The sequence below is a fragment of the Dryobates pubescens genome, chromosome 6 (assembly GCF_014839835.1).
Source record: "Dryobates pubescens isolate bDryPub1 chromosome 6, bDryPub1.pri, whole genome shotgun sequence".
Lineage (NCBI taxonomy): Eukaryota > Metazoa > Chordata > Aves > Piciformes > Picidae > Dryobates > Dryobates pubescens.
In genome coordinates, this window is record NC_071617.1 from 8,915,877 (window position 1) to 8,933,785 (window position 17,909).

Here is a 17,909-nt window from a genome sequence, read left to right on the forward strand (position 1 = left end):
TGCTAGGGTTTTGTGGGTTTGGGAGATAATGCTTCTTTTAATAGCTGTAGTTAACTGTACACTAAAAGCGGCACAAGCTTGAGCTGTTTAGACAGAGATTGTTTTGGGTGAGGTACTAAGCAAAGAGGTTAACAGAACTTTATGACAAAATGATAGCTTCAGTGCTACAATGAAAAAGAAAAAAGGCTGGTAGCATACAGTGTTTGGATATGGTAGAAAAAACATCTCAATGTAATAATGGGAAAGACTCAAATGAGGGACACTGCTGTAAGCAGATAATGAAATTTAATTCATATTGTACTACTTTTTTGTGCACAAAAAAAGAGTAAAATCACTGGATTTTGTTTCTGAGACATGACAAGATACATAATTTTCAAGAGCTCACTGACAAGATGAAATAATTGCTATTTGGTAAATATCCACATCTGCTTTTCAAAGAACTTTTTGTTTTTCTGGTTAAGCTAAGACACCGAGACTTAAGCAAAAGAAGTTCCATCTTGTTTTACTTTACTATCTCTCCCCTAAGCTGTAAATAAAACTTCATAGGAAAAAAAAAAATGTCTAAATATTACTGTGATTAAAACTACAACCTCTGTCATATGGACAGAAAAACAAACTGGCACAGAAGCTGAAATATGAAAGAGTCCAGATTTATTTGGGTCATTGTCTCTTTCAGCAAGAACTGTACCATTCAGAAAGCAGATAACCCAGGGACAGGAAACAGGCCTAAAAAAAATGAGATTTACCTTGCTCATGTTTGCACAATGAACAGACACACTGAAGATACTTAGTACCAACACATCTAAGCCATACCTGTTAAGTCGCTCTAGTACAGAATCATCAGCTAAAGAAATCTCATCAAGGAGGAAAAACCCCTCTTCTTTCATTGCTAAAACAAGAGGTCCATCACACCATTCAAAGAGTCTAGAGGCATCAGATTCCTCCTAAGAAAAGGAAAAGGAAGTGATAAGTCATTAATAATTGCTTCTTTTTGCTTCCATAGTCACACTACCTAAACTACTATTGATGCAAGACCAACCTGGTCTTTCGACCTCTGTCTGACTGGTCGCAGTCCGCCCAGGAAGTCTGAGGTCTCCATATGCAAGTGGCAATTCACTGAGTATAGCTTCTGATTAGTTAATGCTGCGAAGATCTGACAAACTGTAGTTTTACCACACCTGAAACAAAGTAATTTAATTGAAAGGGAAGAATACAACAACTCCAAACCAACAATCAGTTTGCTTTGGCCAGGATTCACACGCTCATTGAAGAGCTGAGGTGCAGGCCCAGTATGTAAGTTTCCTTCTGCTCCTTTTCTTGAAACAAACATATGCCATTTTTGGCACAACTGCTGCTGCCTTGCACAAGATGCCTTTAAATTCAAATCAGTACTTGCAAAATTTATTTCAGCCTGCCCCTACAGGTACTCAACTAGCCTAATGTTACACTAAACTGGATATGCTACATGTCTAGGCCAAGTCTAAGTCTGAGGGAATAAACTGATTACGTAGAGTTCTCACTTATTACCAAAATAATTTTCCATCTCCCTTTTCTTACATTTTACTTCCCTTCTCTCCTGCTGCCAAAAATTCTCTCCAAATTTATTACCAGCACAGAAGCAGACAGTATCTACTTCCACAACCTCTTTTACAGCATATGAGGCAGCGGCAGCGGGTGGGGGAAGAGTAGTAGCAAAGCCATATTCAAGCTCTTAAAACATGTAAAGCAAATGTGCTTTCAAACAGAAAAATGTCACAATTCCCTAGAAGTAGATTCTCCAGTGAGGAACAGTGAGATTCTACAGGGCACCTTGTGAATGGTGGGGACAGAAGTATGTAGTGAAACATAATGTAGATAATCCCATTAGAAACCTGTGCTGAAAGAGATGCAACTGCTTGCCCTCAAAAGGGAACTGTGAAAAACAGCAGTTTTAAGTCTGCCATGACAGATGCTTAAATGTCCCAGATCAATCACAGTAGCACAGTATAACTAAGGTTGAAAGAGACCCCAAGGATCATCAAGTCCAACCTGTCCAACCAGTGAAGCACTGAAGCCCACACAATCATTTTATGTTCAACTCAGTGGCTAGTATAGCACTACAAAGAATTGCATCATAAAAGGCAAGGTTACCCAGTATCTCCCACCAGCAGTACTGGTTCACCAAACTCCAAGGCCCGTCCCACCAAAATGGCAAGCCTCCTCATCCCTTGAGTCCAAACAATGTGATTAAAATCTTTGTCCATCACTGACATCCGTGTGGAGGATTTAGCTGCAATACACAAAGCAGTCCGTCAGTTTCAGACATGCCTAGAGAATTGCCAGTGTGGTCTTTCTAGGAAACTCACCCAGAAGCTTTTTGACACTTTCCCCTGAGAAGAGAGACTCAGGATATATATTTTTCTTGAAATGCTTTTCAAGGACACTCTGAATAACATCCACTTCCTCCTGTTTCCTGACTCTGCCTGCCAGAAGCATAAAACCTATAAAACAGAGGAAGAGAGAAAGCAATTAGTACCTGGTTATTCACCGTAAAAATTTTACACTTAAGAAACAGGGTTAGAAATCAATTCTACAGACACTTTAAAAACATAAAGTAGCAGAGCTCACCATCATTTGCTAAGTGTTGAAGCCAGTCATAGTCCTTCTCCAGCTGTTCTGCCAATCTGTACCTTTCAGCCCAGCGAAACAGATCCCGCAGGGTAATGAAGCCATGCTTCCCAGCAAACACTGTTGAACCTCTGCGGTAAGACTGCCAGAAGAACAAAATATGAGACATTTACCTCATGAACCTCTCTGATTACTTAAATAAAGCTAATCAGAGCTCTCTGATGTGACACTTGTTCAAACAAACTATATGGAGGTGAAAGAAAAAAGAGTCTAGTACAGTCACTTGAATGATCTTTGAGCAGGTTATGTGATATGTACCAGGAATAAAGTAATACAGATCAACAATAAAAATGCTAACAATAGGCACCTGGAATAAAATAAAATACAAGCAAAAGCTGAGGTTCTACAACAAAACATTGTTTAATACTTTGAATGGTGCTCTGCTTTGTGCTACTGCAATTGCTTTTCAACACAAGATAGAATCATCATAGACTCAAAGGGCTGGAAGGGACCTCAAGGCTCAGCTGGTTCAACCTTTTTAAAGATAGCTCTTAGATATACACTCAATGTAAAATGCCTGTTAAAAACCAGAAGGTGTCAGAACATATCCAAAACTACTGCTTAAAAATACTACTGAATTTAGCAGCAATCAAAGAACAATATAATCCCAGTACAGATCCAGAACAAGAGATTACTCCACACATCAAATCCCAAGGTCTTTTTTTTTGCCTTTTTTTTTTTTCCCCCTTGCTGGCTTTCTCTCAAATCTGATGTCACCTTCCTTACTCTCTATCTTAATCACTGAACAAGTACTTTGGTGAGTTCTCTTCCATCAATCATGGTTTAAAGTTTTAATATCTGCCAGTCAGAAGCACCTTCCCCCACAAAGGAATTTCTGTTACTGTGCTGCAATATGTTTGCATGTCTTCTACAAGAAGAAAGGTTCCCATACTTGCAGGTCTAACATGACTTTGACAAGCTTGCTGCAATAAGAAGGTGGCAAACTGCACCGCTTGTGCAGGATGGTTTCCAGTTCAGCACTTGGCAGTTCATCAAAATGCAGCTCCACAAAACGATTCCTGAAGGCTCTGGACAAAACCTACAATATGAGAATATAGAATTGTGTCAACTTTTTCCTTTGGTATTCCTCAAGTTATGTATCTTCCCCTACACATCCAAATGAAATATGGAAAATAACACAGCATACACATACTCTTTGAAAGAAAGAGAGTCTAGCGACAGTCCAGCGACGGTCTGGGTGAGGACACAAGCTTTCAATGTGTTTTAACTCAGATAGGCAGCTAAGCCCCACACAGCCACTCATTCACTCCCTCTACAATAGCATAAGGGAGAGAATCAGAAGGGTGAAAGTGAGAAAACTTGTGGGTTGAGATAAAGACAGTTACATAAGCAAAGTGAGTGTGCACAAGCAGTGCAAAATAAGGAATTAATTCATCCCTTCCCACCAGGAGGTGGGTGTTTAGCCATTTCCAGGAAATCAGGGCTTCAACATACACAATGGTTATTTGGGGAAAACAAAAATGAACATCCCCCTCTTCCTTCTTCTCCTTCCAGTTTTTATTGCTGACCACAACGTGATATGGTATGGGACACTCCTTTGGTCAGCTGGGGACAACTGTCCCAATTGTACCCCCTCCCAGCTTCTTGTGCACTCCAGCCTACTTGCTGATGGGGTGGTAAGAGAAGCAAAAATGGCCTTGTGAGAGTTTTAGGCTGTGCCTTTAAGAAAGGGACAGTTACCGGAACACTCTGGCTGAAGTTTTGGCATTAAAATGAACACAAGCCATTCTAAACGAATTCCATTGGTAGATTGGTAGAATGCAACTTTAAATTTTTAGCTTTAGTTCAGTTTGAATCTCAGTCAGTTCAGTCTGTCTTTTTCAGTCTGTGTTTCAGTATCTCTGAGCAACAGCTGTGCTGGACGGAGTTGACCTTGAATTAACTGAGCTAACCAGATAAGAAACTGATTCTTGCATATGTTTTGAGCTAACAGAATTTCCTCCTTAATAATGACCTTTTCTCTCTCTAACCCTTTTTTGGGAACAAAGGGAGGTAGGGGAAGAAGGGGGGGGTACGGTTGGGGAGACCCTCCTGGCTGGAAGAGGGAAAGGTTTTTTTCTGTATTACGTTCTTTGCTGTATATTTCTGTACATATTGTAAATACTGTATATTGTGTATATATTGTCATTCTCCCCGGGTACACTGCACTGGTTAGGCCACACCTTGAGTACTGCATCCAGTTCTGGGCCCCTCAGTTTAGGAGGGATGTTGACTTGCTGGAGCGTGTCCAGAGAAGGGCAACAAACTTGGTGAGGGGTTTGGAACACAAGCCCTGTGAGGAGAGGCTGAGGGAGCTGGGCTGCTTAGCCCGGAGAAGTGGAGACTCAGGGGTGACCTTATTGCTCTCTACAACTACCTGAAGGGAGGGTGTAGACAGACGGATGGTGGTCTCTTCTCCCAGGCAGCCAGTACCAGAACAAGAGGACACAGTGTCAGGCTGTGCCAGGGGAGGTTTAAACTGGATATTAGGAAGAAATTCTTCATAGAGAGAGTGGTTGCCCATTGGGATGGGCTGCCTGGCGAGGTGGTGGAGTCACCATCATTGGAGGTGTTCAGGAGGAGACTTGATGGGGTGCTTGGTGCCATGGGTTAGTTGTTTAGGTGGGTTGGATTGGTTGATAGGTTGATGATCTTGAAGGTCTCTTCCAACCTGGTCTACTCTACTCTACTCTATTCTACTCTATTCTATTCTATTCTATTCTATTCATCTGCATTTCATCCTGCTTGTAAATATAGCTCTCATCCATTTCTGCTTCTCTGACTGAGTTAGCCATGGTTTCTTTGTGCGGGGGGGAGCACTGACCTTTCTCTCACCACCACAGGCCTAGATAGAGTTATCAGTGAGGAGTGCTTACACAAAAACATTCCTGTGGTCACAAAGCCAAAACACTGTATCATACTAGTCACAAGAAAATTAACTCTTCCAGCCGTACCCAGTACAAACTGGGCATCAATAGCCTAAGTGAAATCTCTAATGTTGTTTGAGCAAGAAATGCTGAGTCAGATGTAATATACATGAACTCCAGCTCAGTAATGCACTTAAATCTCAACTAAAAATAAATTAGAGATTTGGTACCTGCAAAACAGAACCCAGCTGCACTGAAAGCTAGTAGTCCACAGCCATCTCAACTCTCTACCTCCTTGGAGTTTCATGTTAATTCTGTGCTAGACATCACGTTTCCACATCACACTGCTACACACAAGAGTGATTCATTCCCTAGAGTTGTAGCAACTCAAAGGAAGAGATTATACAAACCTTTCTGCCACCATAGAGTCCTGGAGGATTCTGCGTAGCAAACAGCATGAAGCGAGGGTGAGCTTTGACAACTTCCTGGGTTTCAGTAATGAACAGCTCCCTGTTATCATCCAACAAACGGTTGAGAGCCTCCAAAACATCAGTGGGAGCCAAATTCAATTCATCTAGGACAATCCAGTAACCCTTTCTCATTGCATCTATGAGAATGCCTTGGAAAGAAAAGAAAAAGCCGTACTTAAAAACCCAACAAACTACATTTAACAGAAGTATGCATTCAGGTGCTTACAGCAAACAAGAAATATCCAAAGTAGTACAAAATACTAAGAGAAACACTAATCCAGAGATGGAACCAACAATACTTCTCTAAATTGTTGAATTATCTTCTTTATGTTCAATAAGGCAAGGATGATGCCTTAAGAACTCTTAAAAATGAACTGAAATTCATGTAAGTAATCATTTTAACTTGCAACTACTAACTTTATGACAGGTCATCTCTCCACTGTGATAAGCCAGAAAAACTAAGCTGAAAAAAGCAGTGAAGTGAGAGAGCAATCTGAATGTATGTACTGTCAGTACATACATTATGCCAACCCACCTTCCTTAAATACTAACTTCCCAGAGGCATCTGATGTATAACAGCCAATATATTCCTGGATGTCAGTGTGCTCATGGTTGTTAATCCTTACGCAGTGATTCCCAGTAGCAGCAGCCAACCAGCGAATTAAACTGGTTTTACCAACAGAGGTCTCGCCTTGAATCAGTACTGGATGAGTCCTAAAAAAGGGGATGTCAACATTACTATAAACTTTTGAAGACCTGCATCACCAAAGTGCATTACCAGAATATCACCACTTAACTCACTCAGAGAATCCAAGATTATACACTAACAATGTAACATAGGTAACTTTACTCTCAAGGGCCAAGTGCTAGCCAGGAAGCTTTATATGGAATAAGCAGGTTATTCTAACTGCAAATTTCTAGATTATTACATAAATAGAATTACTTATGGCAGCAAGATGGTTTAAAGAGACAAGAAATAGACATATTGAAGACACTAATGAAAAATTAATTGTAAAGTAGAAGAAAAATTAACATTATACAAACCAAACAATAAAGACTAGACAGGCACCTATACTCAAGACCCAAATAAAATTTTTAACTTATTTTTTTTAATGGAAAAGTTGAGACAGACTTACCCTGCAGATACAACTCTGGCAATGTCTTTCAGATTAAGCTTAACTGAAGGGGTTAACACGTAAGTCTCGTCTACAGTAGGTTCCTTATCCCCAGCTGAAATCCAGTATCCTTCTATAAGGATAAATCTGCCTCCTTGGGGTTTTGGTATTTGCTAAGGAGACATGACAGAAATAGTAATTATACAAATGAGCTTCAATTTTCTAATGAAGATAGCTACTGTTACACCACTGGAACACACTCTCTAATACCTGAGCACTTCTGCAGTGAGCATAGAAAGCAGTAAGCACATAAATTACAGGAAAATTCTGACCAGATTGTTTCAGGGTCATGAAGCAAGAATCTCTCCCAATGTCTAAGTAGTCCTAGCACTGAATTTTGAAGTATACTTCCAAGCAGGAAACTGGCTTTTACATGTTTATATTCATACATATTTTCTGATACAAAGGGAGTTGTTCTCAAACAAGCACTTATCTCTTAGGAGTGGCTTCCCCCTTGCATCTGCCCAGCTCCCCATACAAATTCATGCTGGGCTCCCAGCACTATCAAGATTCTTCCTTTCCCATTAGAGACAAAGCACAGATGTTTGCTTCATATCTGTATGCTCTGCATTTGGAGCCTAAAAATAAAAACCCTGTGAAAGCTCCTCAGAAGTCTGTGAAAGCTTTACAGTTGGAGCCACTGTATTAAGCTGCCTACGCTCCACAGTGCTGCAGTTTTTCAGACTTCCATACTTTTACAAATTAACACTTAACTAGCTAACATAAGGGCATTTCAAGCAAAAGTAAAAAAAAATAATTATGAAGGAACAGTATTTCTTTTCTAGTTGTTTTAAACAGGACTGCAAAAAGGCAATGTAGAGGGGAAGAAAAAGAGAAGACGGTTGAAAATAAATTCTACTCTGGATAATATATAATTCTGTATAAGCTTAGTTACCTGCTTGAGAAGGCTTTTGATGTTGCCAGAGACTATATGTTGGCAAATAAGTTTTTGAACCACTGGGTGAGAATCTCTGTCAAGTTGTGTCAGGAAACTCAAACAGAAGCCCTGAGAAGAAAAAAGATTTTTAGTGATAAAACAAAAAATCATTAGGGGGGGAAAAATAAATCAAAGAATAATTTCTGTTCAGCACTCTACTTAGAAAAGAGCACTATCCTTAATCCAAATGAACTGTGTAGAGAACACACACCAAAACAAACCCCAGTACAGGTAATCACCTCATACAGTGAGCGCTGTATACTGCTGCATGGATTAGATGCTGCAAATCTTAATGCCCTGCAAAGAGTACGGAGGCTATAGTGAGGTCTGTGGCCAGTTCCATCCACCAGCTTGGTTTCTGCTTCCTTTCTCACAGATAAATAAAAGCTGCAAAAAAAAAGAGTTACATAGTACTGTTAGTGATCAGACCATTAAACTCAATGAAGAAAGCTTAACTCCAACTGTCACTTCTTCTAAAAGCTCCAGGTCAGGAAAGCCATGCCAAACCCTGCCATCTGTACAGACAGTGAGGCAAAGCAAAAGAGTAGTTTAGAATCCTATTTTTGAGAGCTTGATAGGGAGAATGACTAGAAACTCAAAGTACTCTAAACAAGCAACAGTTCTTCACGTTGATGCAGTGAGATAGTAGAATAGCATAGCATAGCATAGCATAGCATAGACCAGACCAGACCAGACCAGGTTGGAAAAGACCTTCGAGATCCTCAAGTCCAACCTATCACCCAACACTATCTAATCAACTAATCCACCATGGCACCAAGCACCCCATCCAGTCTCTTCTTAAAACCTCCAGTGACAGCGACTCCACCACCTCCCTGGGCAGCGCATTCCAATGGGCAATCACTCTTTCTGTGAAGAACTTCTTCCTAACATCCAGCCTAAACCTCCCCTGGCACAGCTTGACACTGTGTCCTCTTGTTCTAGTGCTGGTTGCCTGGGAGAAGAGACCAACCCCCAACTTAAGCAAGGGGGGAAAAAAGGCAACTTGATAACCTCGTAAGACTTTCATTGGCTTAATGCAGAGAAGCAAACCGGTTTAGCTTCTAGGATGGGAAGAAGCACTGCAAGAACAATGCTTTTAATTAATTAATGCCACCAAGAAAGCAATTCTGAACAAGAAAATCTTCTCCCCTTCAGCGTGAATAGAATGAATGTCCACTCTCTTTCCTTTCCTAAACTGCTTGTTCATTAGATTGTTTCTCAAAACAGTCCAATAACCAAAGACTAGTTGCATACCTCTTTTGAATTACTCTATCGAGGGTTTAAATTGCTTACAACCAACTTACTTCACAATTCCTTGTACTGTATTTTTGTTCAGATTCAAGCCTCTCAGATAATCCATGATAAGGATCTGCAAGTCTCCTTCATTTCTCAGTTCTTCTACATAAAGTTCAGTAAACCTAAAAGAAGCAAATCAATCCATAACACTTGGACATCTGGCCATATAAAAAACCCAGAAATTCATACTCATATTATATACTATTCTTATAGAATAGAATAGAATAGAATAGAATAGAATAGAATAGAATAGAATAGAATAGAATAGAATAGAATAGAATAGAATAGAATAGAATAGAATAGAATAATCCAGGTTGGAAGAGACCTTCAAGATCATTGTGTCCAACCCATCATCCAATCCAACCCACCTAAACAACTAAACCATGGCACCAAGCACCCCATCAAGTCTCCTCCTGAACACCTCTAATGATGGTGACTCCACCACCTCCCCGGGCAGCCCATTCCAATGGGCAATCACGCTTTCTATGAAGAACTTCTTCCTAACATCCAGCCTAAACCTCCCCTGGCACAGCCTGACACTGTGTCCTCTTGTTCTGGTACTGGCTGCCTGGGAGAAGAGACCAACCTCTGCCTGTCTACAACCTCCCTTCAAGTAGTTGTAGAGAGCAATAAGGTCACCCCTGAGTCTCGTCTTCTCCAGGCTAAGCAACCCCAGCTCCCTCAGCCTCTCCTCACAGGGCTTGTGTTCCAAACCATTCCCCAGCTTTGTTGCCCCTCTCTGGACACGCTCCAGCAAGTCAACCTCCTTCCTAAACTGAGGGGCCCAGAACTGGACACAGTACTCGAGGTGTGGCCTAACCAGTGCAGTGTACCTGGGCAGAATGACCTCCCTGCTCCTGCTGGCCACAGTGCTCCTGATACAGGCCAGGATGCCATTGGCCCTCTTGGCTGCCTGGGCACACTGCAGGCTCATGTTCAGCCTACCATCGACCAGTACCCCCAGGTCCCTCTCTACCTGGCCGCTCTCCAGCCACTCTGACCCCAGCCTGTAGCAGTGCATGGGGTTGCTGTGGCCAATGTGCAGAACCCAGCACTTAAAATTTTGTAAGCAGAAGAATACTGACCTGTCAAACTACCTCTAGGCTCAAAATGCAGATGAATACACAAAATAAGGTACTACTAATGCTTTCAAGTAACTCATCTGAATTATTTTAACTTAGTAGACTGCAAATGAACTCTGGGACTCTATTTATTTCAATTAACACAATTTGCAATAGATATCCAAATGTTACAGCCTGAACCCCGGAGCACTGACAAAGCAGGAGTACTTTTCAAGATAGACTCTCTAATAATCTTTACTTTGCAAAGTGGATACTTACATGACATCACCCATTCTAAATTTTGTTCTTCCTATCATATCCAGGACTAGCACATGTGGCTTGTGTTCTACTTTTACAATTATCCCGCTCAGCCATGAGAAAATGAGAAAACTTTACAGTGAGGAAAGCTAAATTAGTAGCAAAACATATACTCAGGGAAGTTTTGAGTATTTTTAAACATGTCAGGGTGCTTCATTGAGTACACTACACTGGTAGCTCTAGTTAATGACTATATTTTCCATGAGTTAGTCCAGCATATTGGCAGTAAGTGTTAAATATGAGTCTGACGCCCTTCCAGACTATGCATTACAACTGCAAACAATTGCTCAGGACACACTACAGCAAACCCAAAACTGAGCAATACCATTAACTTCAGAGAGGAGGGGTTTTTTTGACAAATGCAAGCATAAATTAATTTAAAATTAACAAGCCATATTGAAGCCAAAGTCTCCTTTCTTCTGCATCATACTCAATCTCTTTCATTTCACTACTGATCCAGGAGAGCTAATAGCAATAAAACCTTACTTTGCCACTAGTGACTACAAATGGCTAGTTACATACAGTTAGTGCATCTGCACAGACTTGCACAGCATTTATGAATCTGGTAAGGGCCTATATGTGCAACTTGTGGCACTCACTAGGGAAACTGCAGAAAAGCATTTTTAGCGCTAAAGAATGGATTTATCTCAACTTCAATTTCCTGGCCACAGCTTCAATGTTTGAAAAATCACACATCAAGTATTTTGACTATCACACATCTGGTTCACCATGCAAAACAAGTTCTTACTGAGTCAATGAGGCTGGATATACAGCTCTTTGCAAAGATCATCAACTCCTCTGAGTTAGCAAGAGGGAGGCTGCTAAACAGACACAAAGCACTTGTCTTTATTATCCCCAGAAACTGCTGCAGCAGCATTCCCAGGCACTGACAGCTTAACTGTAAAGAATGATGACTCCCCTGTCCCCAGTGACACCACACTACTACTAGACCATTTTCTCATGCTCAGCAACTTTACAGAAGTATTTTCCTGATGCTGTTTCATGAAACCCCTTTACCATGATGTGGAAAGCACTTCTCATAAGAAGCTAATTTTGTTCAGACTTATATCCTCAGGCTTCAAATAAGGCACATTTCACTTCAACCCACAAAGTCAGTAAATTCTCAAAGAGACAGTGGCTAATTATTTTGTCACAGAATCATTATTTCCTACCTATTTCTTATTCCTGGAGGAAGATTTCTCTTTCCAACATCTGTAGCTGGATTCATGCATGCAAACAAGCGAAAATCAGGGTGACGGACAAGAGGCTCTAAAGGAAAATAGAAGAGGCAGAAGGTTAATACTGAAGTCAGGATATTTATTATGTTAAATGAAATTAATTTCATCTAGGCCAGTTTTCTATTACTGCATTATTACATTTTCTTAAAATGTCAGTGATGCAATTTTATCAGAAGTATCTCTAAATCTTCTGACTTTTATTTATGTATAGCAGGATGTTTTAACAACACAAACCACTCTCAAAATTACAAAAGTCCTAAGCCTGGAACTGCTTTATCTCTTTCAGAGCAATGGCAGTGCTTCCCTTGGCCAGGAAGAAAATCCCACCTAGGAAGCTCATACAAGAGTTGTCTCTACCTGTAGCTTGATACACAATATACAGCAACTGTTTTTTTTCACCTTTACTTCTCTAAGATAACAAAAAAGTAAGAAGGGAACACTGTTGGTACAGCTGACATAAACTGACCAAAGCAATATTCCCTACCATGTAACATCATGCTCAGCAATAAGAACTGGGGTGGAGGAATAAGAGGGTGGTGATTTTTGTCTTCCAAGGTGGTGTCACTTAAGAGACTGGCTGGACTTTTGTCTGCTTGTGGGAGCTGGTCAGTGACTGCCTTTGCATCACTTGTTTCACATGAGTTTTCTCGCTTTTGCTCTTTCTAGTTTCTCACCTCACCCTGCTGAGGGGTGGAAGAGTGAGTCAGCAGCTTTATGGGTGCTCAGCTGCTGGCTGGGGTCAACCCACAACAACTTAGAAAAAGCAATGGCTTTGTACACGTATTTCTAGCTGGAGAATACATTTGCAGAATCAGTGGATGTTAATTATTACAGCAGCAACTAAATCTCATGTCCTATGCCCTTATTTGTCAAGCTATCTCAATTTTATTTGAAAAAAAAAAAAAGTTGCACTGTTTGAATAGTCTTTAGAGACAGGAATATTTACTGAGGACACTACAGATCTGCTCCTTGAAAGGTTGAAAGAGGCAAAAGCTACAATAATTTCTGAACGCTGTAATCTCCTGAGACACAGTAAAATATAACTCCCATTTCTTGCATGAAAGTGTGAAGTCTAAAAGACCACAACTCCTTTCTGCACACTTTTTAATGGTAAATGTTCCCAACTTATTTTGAGCCAAATAGGATAGGGAATTTAACTAACTAGACAGAAACACATGGAATAAGCAAGCACAGAAATATTACCCGTGTCTCCTCTGTCTAGCAACACCAGCGATCCAGATGATCCCTCCAATAAACCACTCAGGCACTCTAAAGTCTCTGCTGCTGCTAAATTAATCTCATCCAATAAAATCCACTCTCCTTTTTTCACTGCTTGTGCCAGAGTACCCTAAAAAGAAGATCAATATGTTAATTATCTCACCAGCAATGACACATTAACTGAAGCATCTGCATCCTGGAAATAATTGATTTGCAGTTTTTATGGGGTGATGAGACAAATGGCAATTCCAGATCTTTCACAGCAATAGCAATTTTGTTACTATTACAACAAATATTTTGCAAGTCACAGAAGTCAGTTGTCATCATTATCAGTTAGCACTTAGATTGGCTGACATAAAACCGAATTAAGCTCTTTTACTTGTGCAATACTGCCTGTCAGTGATACCCACTGCTGTGCTGCATAAGCTTCACTGACACCAATATGAAACTAAATACAGTTAATACAAAGAAATGCAAAGACACAAGCTGTAATGTGATTCTCAAGGAATCACATCTTATTAATTAACACCATGCTTGAGTCAAAAGTTCTCCAGCTACTCATACAGTCACTTTTCAGAAAGTGGGCTGGCTGACATTTAACACACTGCACATGAAAATTGAAAGCATATATTCAGACTAAGAGGGTGACAAGGAACAAGCATACAAAAATCATCACAGTTCCCCCTAATCCCATGTAATGTCATTAGAATATTATACCACAGGTTTGATATATTCTTACAACACACTTCTAGATAAGCACCATAAATTCATAATCATTTCTTCACAGCAAACCCTAGGCAGAAGCACATCCTACTGGAGACTGGTCAGTAAGTTTTCTTCTAATCTCATACATTTGGAAAGATTGTATGACATACTGCTGATATTTTATCCCACCAGTCCTAATTCCCATTACACAGCACTGAATTAATATGTTACCACAAAACATTCTCCCACTTTCCACCTAACCACCACCTCCTCGAAGTAGCACATTTCATTCCACACGGTTATCATGGAACAAGTTTTACTTCACAGCAAGACTCCGATTGCAACTCGTTTTAAATACTTCTCCTCATTCTTCCTAGCATCAAAATGCAAATCTCTGAATACCTCAACAAATGCAAAGAGAAGAGCATTTTCTGTCATTTTCATCTGTTGATGAGCGTGATTCAGCTTAAGACCAAATGCTTCCCACTTTTCCCTCAGTGGTGAGCCTGTAAACAAAACAAATTTAAGAACAATACTTTAATCAAGCTATTTCAAGCACCAAGACACAAGAGTAAGTCTGGCTAAGCAACAAGAACATTCCAGTTTTGCAGATGATATCTCATGAATTTAAAATAAGAATCATTGAATTTTGCTGTGGGTTTGGTGGTGGGTTTTTTGTTTGTTTATTGGGGGGCTTGTTTGTTTTGTTTTGTGGGTTTTGTTGTTGTGTTTGTTTTTTGTTTGCTTTTTTTTACCTCAACATTACTGACATAGATGGTACAGATAATTTGTCATTCATTCCAGCATGTCCTATCTTAGGAACAAATACTTAATGCTGCACTTGGTCCAGCATGACTGATACCACCCTCCAATTCCCAGAGGCAGAAAGAGGTATCTCAGAAAAATAAATCCAAATTTAGAAATCTTATGACAGAACAGCTATACAATGAACACTACAGTACCAGTAAAATCACTGCTGCTTATCAGTTATGACATTATTTACTACTGTGCTTATTTCAGTTGTTTGAAGTCACAGCCTGAGTTATATGTAGCATCATGACAACTTCTCACCAGATGTATTTTCTTTTGCCTCCTTACTAAGAGCAGATTTATGAATATGCTGCATTAGTTTCAGCAGATCATGCCAACGTTTCTGCCTGTAGCAGGTCTGAATGTGTCCCAAGAATGTTTGATTTTTCTTCCTAGAGAATGTCTGATAAAAGAGTTCTTCAAAAGACTCTCGCAACGGTAGCCAGATCAGCTTGTTATCCACAGGCTTGTAACTGAAAAGAAGCAAAGGAGTAGCTACTTATTTGTGACACAGGAGCTAGCATCTGTGAACTACTAAAACTCACCAGTTAACAGAAACAACAATGTTGTGCATGAAGGAACTCAAGTTTCTGAAGGTGTTTTTTTTCACTCAGCTAACACACAAAGTAAAATTGCATATATTTAAATGCATTTTTAAGGCAATTTGATAAAGATAGAACTACCCTGATAAGTAAAATATTTTTACTACTACCAACCAGTATGTCCAGGGAATATCACTTACTTGTATTGTACAGTTTAGCCATTTAAAAGAGGGACATTGGGTTGTGCTTTTAAATTACTTCATCACATAAAGATGTGCATACAAATCAGCAAAACTGACTGTTCTTCAGCAAGGAAAACAAAGTTTGTGCAAGCAAATATGATGAACCCTTTATGCTACTATGAAACAGATACACGTCAAAAATAAACTCTTGGATGCCAGAACCCTAATTGTGTTAGAAGCTTGTTCTGATATTGCCAATTTGTTATGCAGAACAGACAAAACAGTACTCAGTGACTTACCCCCCTAACAGATCTGCTGTGTCACTTTGTTGGTTCATGTTGATAACCTTCAAACGCTGTCCTTGAAACAGAAATAGAAAGCAACATCAACTTGTGGGATTCTGTTTGTGTATGTTTGTTTGTTTTCTTCATTATCCTAATATAAATTCACATTTTATTTACCTGTAATATGAGCAAGGTATTGAACAGTTGAGGTTTTGCCAGTTCCTGTTTCACCAACCAAAAGCACAGGCTCTCCTTTGACAACACAAACTGCAAGCTGTTCAATCAATACTGCAGATGGCCGTGTGGCAGCAAAGGTTTGTTTTACTCTGAAAAAAACAACACAGGAAGCAACTCAAACCCAAGATCTATCAAGAAGCACATTTCACTTTTACTTGTTCTTTTTAGAGCAGTGTTTGAATTCAGGATTATTTTTTTTAATTAAACAATATAGAAAAAAATAGGTCCAAGATACTCTTATTTTTCTCAAGCTATAACCTAGAAATTCAGGGCTTCCAAAGAACTTCCTAGCCATCAGTTAGTGCCACATACTACAAAAATCTCTCCTTACAAAGATGAATCTGTCAAAATCTTCAAAGTACTGTGGATCTACAGCTGTTAAGAAACTCTTGTTCAAAAGGAAATGAAAAACACCATGCTGCTAGAAGTATGAGGACACAGCCTTAAAGATACAAAAGGTAAAGCTCATATCGCAAAAGAATTCACCACATTGTTTTCGTAAGAGCGAGAATATCCAATCTGCCTTTCATTTAATCCTGCAACTTCCAGACTATTCTATTCCAACACAAAGTATTTCAATTTGCAAGGAAACTACAGGATATTCTACCTTTTTACAGTGACAGCCTGGGTTTGTTTCCTCGTGAGATGCACCCTTCCAACAGAGACTTCTTGTTCCCGTATTAGGATTTCAGGTTTATAGAGTTCACAAAAGAATTCTGCCTGTGAAGAAATATTAATGTTGCTTACAACATCACACTAAGAACACTCATGCTGCCAGTACTACTTTGCAGTAAGCTAATTTTTCATGACAAGATTTTGCATTTTGCAGGCTTTACATACTCATCACCTAAAACACTGAAGGACCTCTGAAGTGTTTTTGTCTGTACAAACGATGTCTTTCCATTTTATAACTTAGTAATAGGGTTATTGCATTGTATTTCTACTTTGTCTACTTCCATGGTAGTTCAATTACATAAACTTGAACCTAGGAACAGTTATCTTAAGCAACAATAAATAATCCCTCTGAAAAAACCTTTGGTGAATGCCTCTGTGTAAACAAGGATACCTTGCCCTTGGCAGCGGATAATACATTCCTGTACTGAAATAATGCAAAGGAATAAGGGACAACCAGAAAAATCTATAGAAGTTTCAGGGAACCATCTGTCCATCCAGCTGGCAAGTTTTTCCATTTCAAAGTAACAAAGGAGGGAATCAAACTTCTACAGTCAGAAATAGCTGACAAAGCAATAGTTTAGTTTAACTCAGTCATTTATAGCACGTTCTATTAATATATAGGTTGTAGATTCTAGAGTGGTACTTGATTGATTTTGTAATCAATTACAGAATAAATAATAAGGAAGATTATGCTTCTCTCTGATCTTGTTAAGTGATTAAGTTCGTTGCAATCATTGAAGGAAATGCATATTAGTTATTACTCTCTACATCCAGCAGTATCCTGTGCTTAGGCACCTGTGCTGTTTCAGCTTTGTAATCCTTTTTCATGATGAGGCAATTTTTAATCTGCTCTGAAACAGGTTCACTCAACTTTAAGAGGAAAAAAAAGCAACTGAAATAAAACAGGAGAAAAACATCAAAATTGGAATAGTACAGAAAGAAAAAAAAAGTACTGAGGACAGAGATATGGGCATTCATTTTTAAGGAAACTAGCAGAAGACATTTCAATTAATCACTAGAAAGTCTGAAAGTTATATAGGCTATTAACAAACATCTTGTTAAGTATAGCTCTACATACCTTCTTCTTGGAAATGTTTAGTTTACTTCCAATAACTTTTGCCATTTTCTGTCGGCTCCCTTGGTTGGACAACATAGCTGTGAAACAGTCCAGTGCCTGTCAGGGGCAAAGCAAACCAACTTCTTCAATACATATTTTGTGTGATGTGA

At 39.5% G+C, this 17,909-nt stretch overlaps 1 protein-coding gene across 1 annotated transcript in view; it reads right to left on the bottom strand.

Moving 5' to 3' along the window:
• Positions 1 to 17,909, bottom strand: part of MDN1 (midasin AAA ATPase 1) — a 116,805-nt gene that overhangs the window by 74,429 nt on the left and 24,467 nt on the right. The window contains exons 13-32 of the mRNA XM_054162495.1: positions 17,761 to 17,856; positions 16,615 to 16,727; positions 15,948 to 16,096; positions 15,786 to 15,846; positions 15,024 to 15,235; positions 14,355 to 14,458; positions 13,233 to 13,377; positions 11,964 to 12,060; positions 9,421 to 9,534; positions 8,356 to 8,503; positions 8,075 to 8,185; positions 7,141 to 7,292; positions 6,540 to 6,718; positions 5,945 to 6,153; positions 3,560 to 3,706; positions 2,608 to 2,749; positions 2,346 to 2,480; positions 2,131 to 2,269; positions 1,040 to 1,178; positions 814 to 944 (exon numbers count right to left, since the gene is read on the bottom strand). Of these exons, the coding sequence (XP_054018470.1) occupies positions 814 to 944; positions 1,040 to 1,178; positions 2,131 to 2,269; positions 2,346 to 2,480; positions 2,608 to 2,749; positions 3,560 to 3,706; positions 5,945 to 6,153; positions 6,540 to 6,718; positions 7,141 to 7,292; positions 8,075 to 8,185; positions 8,356 to 8,503; positions 9,421 to 9,534; positions 11,964 to 12,060; positions 13,233 to 13,377; positions 14,355 to 14,458; positions 15,024 to 15,235; positions 15,786 to 15,846; positions 15,948 to 16,096; positions 16,615 to 16,727; positions 17,761 to 17,856 (2,723 nt within the window). The remainder of the gene's footprint in view (positions 1 to 813; positions 945 to 1,039; positions 1,179 to 2,130; positions 2,270 to 2,345; positions 2,481 to 2,607; positions 2,750 to 3,559; positions 3,707 to 5,944; positions 6,154 to 6,539; positions 6,719 to 7,140; positions 7,293 to 8,074; positions 8,186 to 8,355; positions 8,504 to 9,420; positions 9,535 to 11,963; positions 12,061 to 13,232; positions 13,378 to 14,354; positions 14,459 to 15,023; positions 15,236 to 15,785; positions 15,847 to 15,947; positions 16,097 to 16,614; positions 16,728 to 17,760; positions 17,857 to 17,909) is intronic.